Source organism: Chiloscyllium plagiosum, unplaced genomic scaffold (genome assembly GCF_037043375.1).
Source record: "Chiloscyllium plagiosum isolate Xiang-an unplaced genomic scaffold, Cpla_swu_hap1 HiC_scaffold_51, whole genome shotgun sequence".
NCBI classification, from domain to species: domain Eukaryota; kingdom Metazoa; phylum Chordata; class Chondrichthyes; order Orectolobiformes; family Hemiscylliidae; genus Chiloscyllium; species Chiloscyllium plagiosum.
In genome coordinates, this window is record NW_028270189.1 from 961496 (window position 1) to 973849 (window position 12354).

At 47.0% G+C, this 12354-nt stretch overlaps 1 protein-coding gene across 1 annotated transcript in view; it reads left to right on the top strand.

Annotated features, from left to right (window-relative positions):
- Positions 1 to 2337: 2337 nt before the first annotated feature.
- Positions 2338 to 12354, top strand: part of LOC122547479 (RNA-binding protein 10-like) — a 46355-nt gene continuing 36338 nt past the window's right edge. The window contains exons 1-3 of the mRNA XM_087985229.1: positions 2338 to 2350; positions 8149 to 8378; positions 8708 to 8777. Of these exons, the coding sequence (XP_087841355.1) occupies positions 2338 to 2350; positions 8149 to 8378; positions 8708 to 8777 (313 nt within the window). The remainder of the gene's footprint in view (positions 2351 to 8148; positions 8379 to 8707; positions 8778 to 12354) is intronic.

The window sequence follows — 12354 nt, forward strand, 5'->3', positions numbered from 1 at the left end:
CCGGTGTGTGTGTGTGTGTGTGTGTGTGTGTGTGTGTATGTATATCTATGGCAGTGTCCGGTGTGTGTGTGTGTGTATATGTATATCTATGGCAGTGTCCAGTGTGTGTGTGTGTGTATGTATATCTATGGCAGTGTCCGGTGTGTGTGTGTGTATATCTATGGCAGTGTCCTGTGTGTGTGTGTGTGTATATCTATGGCAGTGTCCTGTGTGTGTGTGTGTGTGTGTGTGTATGTATATCTATGGCAGTGTCCTGTGTGTGTGTATGTATGTATATCTATCTATGGCAGTGTCCTGTGTGTGTGTATGTATGTATATCTATCTATGGCAGTGTCCTGTGTATGTGTGTGTGTATGTATATCTATGGCAGTGTCCTGTGTGTGTGTGTGTATGTATATCTATGGCAGTGTCCTGTGTGTGTGTGTGTGTGTATGTATATCTATTGCAGTGTCCTGTGTGTGTGTGTATGTATATCTATTGCAGTGTCCTGTGTGTGTGTGTGTGTATATCTATTGTAGTGTCCTGTGTGTGTGTGTATATCTATTGCAGTGTCCTGTGTGTGTGTGTGTGTATATCTATGGCAGTGTCCGGTGTGTGTGTGTGTATATCTATGGCAGTGTCCTGTGTGTGTGTGTGTGTGTATATCTATGGCAGTGTCCTGTGTGTGTGTATGTATATCAATGGCAGTGTCCTGTGTGTGTGTATGTATATCTATGGCAGTGTCCTGTGTGTGTGTGTGTATGCATATCTATGGCAGTGTCCTGTGTGTGTGTGTGTGTATGTATATCTATGGCAGTGTCCTGTGTGTGTGTGTGTGTGTGTGTATGTATATCTATGGCAGTGTCCTGTGTGTGTGTGTGTGTGTGTATGTATATCTATGGCAGTGTCCTGTGTGTATTTGTGTGTGTGTATGTATATCTATGGCAGTGTCCTGTGTGTGTATGTGTGTGTGTGTATGTATATCTATGGCAGTGTCCTGTGTGTGTGTGTGTATATCTATGGCAGTGTCCTGTGTGTGTGTGTGTGTGTATATCTATGGCAGTGTCCTGTGTGTGTATATCTATGGCAGTGTCCTGTGTGTGTGTGTGTGTGTGTGTGTGTATATCTATGGCAGTGTCCTGTGTGTGTATGTATATCTATGGCAGTGTCCGGTGAGTGTGTGTGTATGTATATCTAAGGCAGTGTCCGGTGCGTGTGTGTGTATGTATATCTATCTATGGCAGTGTCCTGTGTGTGTGTGTGTGTGTATGTCTATCTATGGCAGTGTCCTGTGTGTGTGTATGTATGTATATCTATCTATGGCAGTGTCCTGTGTATGTGTGTGTGTATGTATATCTATGGCAGTGTCCTGTGTGCGTATGTGTGTGTGTATGTATATCTATGGCAGTGTCCTGTGTGTGTGTGTGTATGTATATCTATGGCAGTGTCCTGTGTGTGTGTGTGTGTGTATGTATATCTATGGCAGTGTCCTGTGTGTGTGTGTGTGTGTATGTATATCTATGGCAGTGTCCTGTGTGTGTGTGTGTGTGTATGTATATCTATGGCAGTGTCCTGTGTGTGTGTGTATGTATATCTATGGCAGTGTCCTGTGTGTGTGTGTGTGTATATCTATGGCAGTGTCCTGTGTGTGTGTGTGTGTGTATATCTATGGCAGTGTCCTGTGTGTGTGTGTGTATATCTATGGCAGTGTCCTGTGTGTGTGTGTGTGTATATCTATGGCAGTGTCCTGTGTGTGTGTATGTATATCTATGGCAGTGTCCTGTGTGTGTGTGTGTGTGTGTATGTATATCTATGGCAGTGTCCTGTGTGTGTGTGTGTGTGTGTATGTATATCTATGGCAGTGTCCTGTGTGTGTGTGTGTGTGTGTGTATGTATATCTATGGCAGTGTCCTGTGTGTGTGTGTGTGTGTGTATGTATATCTATGGCAGTGTCCTGTGTGTGTGTGTGTGTATGCATATCTATGGCAGTGTCCTGTGTGTGTGTGTGTATGTATATCTATGGCAGTGTCCTGTGTGTGTGTGTGTATGTATATCTACGGCAGTGTCCTGTGTGTATATGTGTGTGTGTATGTATATCTATGGCAGTGTCCTGTGTGTGTATGTGTGTGTGTGTATGTATATCTATGGCAGTGTCCTGTGTGTGTGTATATCTATGGCAGTGTCCTGTGTGTGTGTGTGTGTGTATATCTATGGCAGTGTCCTGTGTGTGTGTGTGTGTGTATATCTATGGCAGTGTCCTGTGTGTGTATATCTATGGCAGTGTCCTGTGTGTGTGTGTGTGTGTGTGTGTGTGTGTGTGTATATCTATGGCAGTGTCCTGTGTGTGTATGTATATCTATGGCAGTGTCCGGTGAGTGTGTGTGTGTATGTATATCTAAGGCAGTGTCCGGTGCGTGTGTGTGTATGTATATCTATCTATGGCAGTGTCCTGTGTGTGTGTGTGTGTGTATGTCTATCTATGGCAGTGTCCTGTGTGTGTGTGTGTGTGTATGTATATCTATGGCAGTGTCCTGTGTGTGTGTGTGTATGTATATCTATGGCAGTGTCCTGTATGTGTGTGTGTGTATGTATATCTATGGCAGTGTCATGTGTGTGTGTGTATGTATATCTATGGCAGTGTCCTGTGTGTGTGTATGTATATCTATGGCAGTGTCCTGTGTGTGTGTATGTATATCTATGGCAGTGTCCTGTGTGTGTGTATGTATATCTATGGCAGTGTCCTGTGTGTGTGTGTGTATGTATATCTATGGCAGTGTCCTGTGTGTGTGTATGTATATCTATGGCAGTGTCCTGTGTGTGTGTGTATGTATATCTATGGCAGTGTCCTGTGTGTGTGTGTGTGTGTGTGTGTGTATGTATATCTATGGCAGTGTCCTGTGTGTGTATGTATATCTATGGCAGTGTCCTGTGTGTGTATGTATATCTATGGCAGTGTCCTGTGTGTGTGTGTGTATGTATATCTATGGCAGTGTCCTGTGTGTGTGTGTATGTATATCTATGGCAGTGTCCTGTGTGTGTGTGTATATCTATGGCAGTGTCCTGTGTGTGTGTGTGTATGTATATCTATGGCAGTGTCCTGTGTGTGTGTGTATATCTATGGCAGTGTCCTGTGTGTGTGTGTGTGTATGTATATCTATGGCAGTGTCCTGTGTGTGTGTGTGTGTATGTATATCTATGGCAGTGTCCTGTGTGTGTGTGTGTATGTATATCTATGGCAGTGTCCTGTGTGTGTGTGTGTGTATATCTATCTATGGCAGTGTCCTGTGTGTGTGTGTGTGTATGTATATCTATCTATGGCAGTGTCCTGTGTGTGTGTGTGTGTATGTATATCTATCTATGGCAGTGTCCTGTGTATGTGTGTGTGTATGTATATCTATGGCAGTGTCCTGTGTGTGTGTGTGTATGTATATCTATGGCAGTGTCCTGTGTGTGTGTGTGTATATCTATGGCAGTGTCCTGTGTGTGTGTGTATGTATATCTATGGCAGTGTCCTGTGTGTGTGTGTGTATGTATATCTATGGCAGTGTCCTGTGTGTGTGTGTGTGTATGTATATCTATGGCAGTGTCCTGTGTGTGTGTGTGTGTATGTATATCTATGGCAGTGTCCTGTGTGTGTGTGTGTATGTATATCTATGGCAGTGTCCTGTGTGTGTGTGTGTGTGTATGTATATCTATCTATGGCAGTGTCCTGTGTATGTGTGTGTGTGTATGTATATCTATGGCAGTGTCCTGTGTGTGTGTGTGTGTATATCTATCTATGGCAGTGTCCTGTGTGTGTGTGTGTGTATGTATATCTATCTATGGCAGTGTCCTGTGTGTGTGTGTGTGTATGTATATCTATCTATGGCAGTGTCCTGTGTATGTGTGTGTGTATGTATATCTATGGCAGTGTCCTGTGTGTGTGTGTGTATGTATATCTATGGCAGTGTCCTGTGTGTGTGTGTGTATATCTATGGCAGTGTCCTGTGTGTGTGTGTATGTATATCTATGGCAGTGTCCTGTGTGTGTGTGTATATGTATATCTATGGCAGTGTCCTGTGTGTGTGTGTGTGTATGTATATCTATGGCAGTGTCCTGTGTGTGTGTGTGTGTGTGTATGTATATCTATGGCAGTGTTCCGTGTGTGTGTATATGTGTGACAGTGTTCCGTGTGTGTGTATATGTGTGACAGTGTCCCGTGTGTGTGTATATGTGTGACAGTGTCCCGTGTGTGTATATGTGTGACAGTGTCCCGTGTGTGTGTATATGTGTGACAGTGTCCCGTGTGTGTGTATATGTGTGACAGTGTCGCGTGTGTGTATATGTGTGACAGTGTCGCGTGTGTGTATATGTGTGACAGTGTCGCGTGTGTGTATATGTGTGACAGTGTCGCGTGTGTGTATATGTGTGACAGTGTCGCGTGTGTGTATATGTGTGACAGTGTCGCGTGTGTGTATATGTGTGACAGTGTCGCGTGTGTGTATATGTGTGACAGTGTCGCGTGTGTGTATATGTGTGACAGTGTCGCGTGTGTGTATATGTGTGACAGTGTCGCGTGTGTGTATATGTGTGACAGTGTCGCGTGTGTGTATATGTGTGACAGTGTCGCGTGTGTGTATATGTGTGACAGTGTCGCGTGTGTGTATATGTGTGACAGTGTCGCGTGTGTGTATATGTGTGACAGTGTCGCGTGTGTGTATATGTGTGACAGTGTCGCGTGTGTGTATATGTGTGACAGTGTCGCGTGTGTGTATATGTGTGACAGTGTCGCGTGTGTGTATATGTGTGACAGTGTCGCGTGTGTGTATATGTGTGACAGTGTCGCGTGTGTGTATATGTGTGACAGTGTCGCGTGTGTGTATATGTGTGACAGTGTCGCGTGTGTGTATATGTGTGACAGTGTCGCGTGTGTGTATATGTGTGACAGTGTCGCGTGTGTGTATATGTGTGACAGTGTCGCGTGTGTGTATATGTGTGACAGTGTCGCGTGTGTGTATATGTGTGACAGTGTCGCGTGTGTGTATATGTGTGACAGTGTCGCGTGTGTGTATATGTGTGACAGTGTCGCGTGTGTGTATATGTGTGACAGTGTCGCGTGTGTGTATATGTGTGACAGTGTCGCGTGTGTGTATATGTGTGACAGTGTCGCGTGTGTGTATATGTGTGACAGTGTCGCGTGTGTGTACATGTGTGACAGTGTCGCGTGTGTGTACATGTGTGACAGTGTCGCGTGTGTGTACATGTGTGACAGTGTCGCGTGTGTGTACATGTGTGACAGTGTCGCGTGTGTGTACATGTGTGACAGTGTCGCGTGTGTGTACATGTGTGACAGTGTCGCGTGTGTGTACATGTGTGACAGTGTCGCGTGTGTGTACATGTGTGACAGTGTCGCGTGTGTGTACATGTGTGACAGTGTCGCGTGTGTGTACATGTGTGACAGTGTCGCGTGTGTGTACATGTGTGACAGTGTCGCGTGTGTGTACATGTGTGACAGTGTCGCGTGTGTGTACATGTGTGACAGTGTCGCGTGTGTGTACATGTGTGACAGTGTCGCGTGTGTGTACATGTGTGACAGTGTCGCGTGTGTGTACATGTGTGACAGTGTCGCGTGTGTGTACATGTGTGACAGTGTCGCGTGTGTGTACATGTGTGACAGTGTCGCGTGTGTGTACATGTGTGACAGTGTCGCGTGTGTGTACATGTGTGACAGTGTCGCGTGTGTGTACATGTGTGACAGTGTCGCGTGTGTGTACATGTGTGACAGTGTCGCGTGTGTGTACATGTGTGACAGTGTCGCGTGTGTGTACATGTGTGACAGTGTCGCGTGTGTGTACATGTGTGACAGTGTCGCGTGTGTGTACATGTGTGACAGTGTCGCGTGTGTGTACATGTGTGACAGTGTCGCGTGTGTGTACATGTGTGACAGTGTCGCGTGTGTGTACATGTGTGACAGTGTCGCGTGTGTGTACATGTGTGACAGTGTCGCGTGTGTGTACATGTGTGACAGTGTCGCGTGTGTGTACATGTGTGACAGTGTCGCGTGTGTGTACATGTGTGACAGTGTCGCGTGTGTGTACATGTGTGACAGTGTCGCGTGTGTGTACATGTGTGACAGTGTCGCGTGTGTGTACATGTGTGACAGTGTCGCGTGTGTGTACATGTGTGACAGTGTCGCGTGTGTGTACATGTGTGACAGTGTCGCGTGTGTGTACATGTGTGACAGTGTCGCGTGTGTGTACATGTGTGACAGTGTCGCGTGTGTGTACATGTGTGACAGTGTCGCGTGTGTGTGTGTGTGTGTGTATATATATGTATATATGTGTGACAGTGTCCCGTGTGTGTGTGTGTGTGTATATATATGTATATATGTGTGACAGTGTCCCGTGTGTGTGTGTGTGTGTGTATATGTGTGACAGTGTCCCGTGTGTGTGTGTGTGTGTGTATATATATGTATATATGTGTGACAGTGTCCCGTGTGTGTGTGTGTGTGTATATATATGTATATATGTGTGACAGTGTCCCGTGTGTGTGTGTGTGTATATATATGTATATATGTGTGACAGTGTCCCGTGTGTGTGTGTGTATATATATGTATATATGTGTGACAGTGTCCCGTGTGTGTGTGTATATATATGTATATATGTGTGACAGTGTCCCGTGTGTGTGTGTATATCTGTATATATGTGTGACAGTGTCCCGTGTGTGTGTGTGTGTGTGTGACAGTGTCCCGTGTGTGTGTGTATATATATGTATATATGTGTGACAGTGTCCCGTGTGTGTGTGTGTGTGTGTGTGTATATATGTGTGACAGTGTCCCGTGTGTGTGTGTATATATGTGTGACAGTGTCCCGTGTGTGTGTGTGTATATATGTGTGACAGTGTCCCGTGTGTATATATATGTATATATGTGTGACAGTGTCCCGTGTGTGTGTGTGTATATATATGTATATATGTGTGACAGTGTCCCGTGTGTGTGTGTGTATATATGTATATATGTGTGACAGTGTCCCGTGTGTGTGTATATCTGTATATATGTGTGACAGTGTCCCGTGTGTGTGTGTGTGTGTGTGACAGTGTCCCGTGTGTGTGTGTATATATATGTATATATGTGTGACAGTGTCCCGTGTGTGTGTGTGTGTGTGTGTGTATATATGTGTGACAGTGTCCCGTGTGTGTGTGTATATATGTGTGACAGTGTCCCGTGTGTGTGTGTGTATATATGTGTGACAGTGTCCCGTGTGTGTGTATATGTATATATGTGTGACAGTGTCCCGTGTGTGTGTGTGTGTGTATGTATATATGTGTGACAGTGTCCCGTGTGTGTGTGTGTATATATGTGTGACAGTGTCCCGTGTGTGTGTATATGTATATATGTGTGACAGTGTCCCGTGTGTGTGTGTGTGTGTATGTATATATGTGTGACAGTGTCCCGTGTGTGTGTATGTATATATGTGTGACAGTGTCCCGTGTGTGTGTGTGTGTGTGTGTGTATGTATATATGTGTGACAGTGTCCCGTGTGTGTGTGTGTATATATATATATGTATATATGTGTGACAGTGTCCCGTGTGTGTGTGTGTATATATATATATGTATATATGTGTGACAGTGTCCCGTGTGTGTGTGTATATCTGTATATATGTGTGACAGTGTCCCGTGTGTGTGTGTATATCTGTATATATGTGTGACAGTGTCCCGTGTGTGTGTGTGTGTATATCTGTATATATGTGTGACAGTGTCCCGTGTGTGTGTATATCTGTATATATGTGTGACAGTGTCCCGTGTGTGTGTGTGTGTATATCTGTGACAGTGTCCTGTCTGTGTGTATCTGTGGCAGTGCCCTCTGTGTTTGTGTGCGCGCGCGTGTGTAACTGTGGCAGTGTCCTCTGTGTGTGATTCTCTCTATCTGTGACAGTGTCCTCTGTGTGTTTTGTGCGTGCGCGCATGTCTGTGACAGTGTCATGTGTGTGTCTATCTGTGACAGTGTCCTCTGTGTGTGTGTGTGTGTGTGTGTGTGTGTGTGTGTACATGTACATGTGACCGGGCCCTGTGTGGTGGGTGTCTGTGCCGGGAGTCTTGCGTGCAAGTTTGTAGTGGTAGGTAGATGTACATTGAGTTTGGCTGTGTGTATCTGTGCGAGACTATTTGTGAGTTTGTGTAATCCTGCTAAGCCCTATTTGTTGACCTGCCTCTGGTGCTAACCCTCTCGCCGTACCACCCACTGCAGGAATATAGAGAGGACAGTGACAGTTACAAAAGCTATGAGAACACAGAAGAGCCCTTCAGCTTCCCGGGCGACGGGGACTACAGGGACCAGGACTACAGGAGCGAGTCCGGTGATGAGAAAGCCAGCAAGATCATAATGCTCCGGATGCTGCCTCAAGCAGCCACCGAAAACGATGTACGTATGAGAGAGAGAAAACAGGGCCTGAACCTTTCATCTTTAAGTTATCCTTCCACCCATTCTCCCTCGCACCAATGTCCAGTGCCAGAGATGAAATGGTGTTTCCTGTGAGGAGGAGGAGTTTGCAGTGTACTTCCAGTTTAAAAGAGAGTGCTTTATTCTGCACCTAACCCCCTGCTGTAGCTGTCCCTCTAGTCCACCATTGTGCCTCCCTGGGCTTTGCCGACCTGGGAGCCGGAGGTGTGAAAGGTGTGATGAAGGGGTACGTGTGAAAGGAATCTGTCGGGCACCACTAGAGTTCGCTGCCTCTCCCTGTCTTGTTTCAGATCCGGGTCCAGCTGCAGTACGCCGGCTACCAGCCTCGGGAGGTGCGGCTAATGAGGAACAAATCTTCAGGTGAGAGTCTGTTGATGATTTTGAGAGAGGTCTCCTTTTGCAGCTCCTCCGTACACTCCCCGCCGCCGGCACTCGCCACCCTCCCCTCCCCTTTCTCACTCTGTTCCAGTGAGTGGTTTCAGGTTGCCGACTAGACTGTGGTGGATGTCGCTGCATGTGGTTGAGCGTAGAGAGCCTAAGGGCCCCGCTGTTGGTTGTGTTCTTCAAAGAGGAATCTTTTGAATCTGTTTGTATTTTAAACCTCCTCCTCTTTACTGTCCGTCTACACCCCCCCCACTCCACTCCTCCCACTGCCAACGCCTGGTTTAGCATGTTGGAATCGTGCATTTCTGCTCTTGCTGCACACACCCCCCCCTCCCCCCCACCAATAGCAATTTAGGAAAGCAGGTTATCTGCACGGTGAGAGCTCGGAGATGCGGAGGAGGCTGTTTGGTAGTGGTGGTGAAATGAATACCAGGATATGGTGGTCCCTGCTGATACCACATCTGGACTACTGTGCACAGTATTGATCTTCTTATTTAAGGAAGGCAATGACAGTGTGTTGGAGGCAATTCAGAGAAGGTCTTCCAGAGTAATACCAGGAATGGGCAGATCGAGGAAAGGCTGGGCTTATTATCCGCAGGAGTGAGAGGCAACTTTTAAGATCCCGAGGGAGTCCCGGCGCGGGTAGATGTGGCGAGGTTGTGTGGGAGAATCTAGAACCAGGCTGTTCACTATTGAAAATCGCCTGTATAAAACAGCGATGACCGTTATTATTCCTGTATCTCAGAGGGTGGTGAATCTTCCACCATTTTCTCCTGAAAAGGAGGCGGGCACAGAGTTTTTAAATGTTTTTCAGGCAAGAGGGAGAGATTCATGAAGGGCACAGGAGGATAAGAAGTTTATGGCGGTGGGGAGTGGAGCAATCAAAGCAGCCACAATCACATTGAACGGGCAAGCAGGGCTGTGTGGGGTATCCATCTCCTAACTCGTACATTTTGTACAAGTTTATGTTATTGTGGGCACTTCTTTGGATCCCCTCTGCCTGTCTCGAAACAGGGCCTGGAGTTCGGGCATCTCCCGGTCCTTTTGCGACTCACTCTCGAAGAGATTGTTCTTAAAAAAACAGGAGTGATGTTGAACTCTGAGATTCATGAACCATTTTGGGCTCCACATCGTATCAAACACGCGGGGGTGCTGAATAGCACGATAGCGTTGTTGGGAGGGGGGGGGGAGGCGAAGGCGATCACAAGGACTGAGGGGGCTGTAATGATCATGGAAGGTCAAACAGGATGGGGGTCCTCCTCTTGAATATGGAAGGGTTCAGGTCTTTGAAATGGAGAGGGAGAGAGTTCGAGCAGGTCGGTGCTGAGATGTTTCCACTTGTACGGGGTGTGGGCAGAGGGGGATCCGTCGATGTAAGAAGGTCTCTAATAAATCCAATCAGCTAATTCTGCAGAAACATCCATCCACCGCCCCCGGAGAGAGCGGGGAGAATGTGAGAACAGCAGTTCGATTATCATTTCTCTGCTGCGAGTCTCTTCCAGCACCCTCATTACCTCCCACATCAGCTTGTCCCTGTGTTCCTTTCCTCTGTGTTTATGCAGCAACTCCCCACCCCCCGCAACTCTCCTTTCATAGTTCATAAAGTTCGAATGGTGCAAGTTCCACACTGTTTTTTGCTCCTTTGAGACGAGCGTGTTTCCTTTTTAAAAGAAAAGAGCATCTTATCTCATTGGAATTTTATTGATGTTTATGCTTTGTATGTGGGGTGTGATGGCGTTGTGGTGGGTTGTTACTATCTGGTAAGTTGGTAAGTTACGCAATTGGCATCACTTGTGTTGTTGGATGCATTGACCTCCCCACCCTGACTCCCTACCCTTTTCCCGTCCCTTTGAGCTGTGGTGCAATGAAGTGGTTCTCATCTTTTGTTTCTTACGAGGGTGAGCTAGGCTTGTGCACGGTCCCTCGCATTCACTGGAGGGGCCAGTGTGCTTTGTGACCTCTGACCTTGGGTACCGGGGCGGGTGGGAGGTGGTTGTGAAGGGAGGGCCCGGGCTGGGGCTGGTGAAAGTGTGGCACAGGCAGAGCTGTGCACAGATGAGACTCGGCAGAGCAGGGTCACTCTCTTTGCATGGGCAAGTACAGGGTTTCGACAGGCGGGTTGTTTTGGGGGGGGTGGGGTGGGGTGGGAGGGGAGATGGGGGTGTTGAGGAAGCAAAGGCCAAGCCCCTTGCCCGCCACCGATGGCGGGTGTCCCTTCCCTCTCCGTGCGCAGTGATTCACGCTCACTGCGTGGGTCTCCCAGGAAGGATCGGTGAGCATCGCCCTTGCGAAGGTGGAGCAGTTCTGCAGCTAGCTGCAAGGTTTACTGGGGCTCTTCACATGGCAGCTAAGAGCTAATCACGTTGTGTACGTCTTGAGTCACTGTCCCAGAACAGGCAATGTTGGCGATGTTCGTGCCATTTGTTCATCCATATGACAACTTCACTGGCACTTCAATAGATTATTGACAGTAATATAAGGGGTGTAGGTTTGATATCCAGACGTTTCATTACCTGGCTAGGAAACATCATCAGTGGTAACGTCCAAGTGAAACTTGGAATTCGCCACTGATGATGTTACCTAGCCAGGTAATGAAACGTCTGGATATCAAACCTACAACTCAGTGAGCATAACCTACAGCTCAAACCTCAACCTCAGCTATGAACCTTCACAAATCTTGCAAAAGCAGTAATATCACCCCTGCATTTCCGTACCTGGATTACTGTCCAGTGATATAACACCCACACCCTGGATTACGGTCCAGTGATATAACACCCACACCCTGGATTACGGTCCAGTGATATAACACCCACACCCTGGATTACTGTCCAGTGATATAACACCCACACCCTGGATTACTGTCCAGTGATATAACCTCCCACACCCTGGATTATGGTCCAGTGATATAACACCCACACCCTGGATTACTGTCCAGTGATATAACACCCACACCCTGGATTACTGTCCAGTAATATAACCTCCCACACCCTGGATTACTGTCCAGTGATATAACCTCCCACAACCTGGATTACGGCCCAGTGATATAACCTCCCATACCTTGGATTACTGTCCAGTGATATAACCTCCCACACCCTGGATTACTGTCCAGTGATGTAACCTCCCACACCCTGGATTACTGTCCAGTGATATAACCTCCCACACCCTGGATTACTGTCCAGTGATATAACCTCCCATACCTTGGATTACTGTCCAGTGATATAACCTCCCACACCCTGGATTACTGTCCAGTGATATAACTTCCCACACCCTGGATTACTGTCCAGTGATATAACCTCCCATACCTTGGATTACTGTCCAGTGATATAACCTCCCACACCCTGGATTACTGTCCAGTGATATAACACCCACACTCTGGATTACTGTCCAGTGATATAACCTCCCACACCCTGGATTACTGTCCAGTGATATAACCTCCCACACCCTGGATTACTGTCCAGTGATATAACCTCCCATACCTTGGATTACTGTCCAGTGATATAACCTCCCACACCCTGGATTACTGTCCAGTGATATAACCTCCCATACCTTGGAT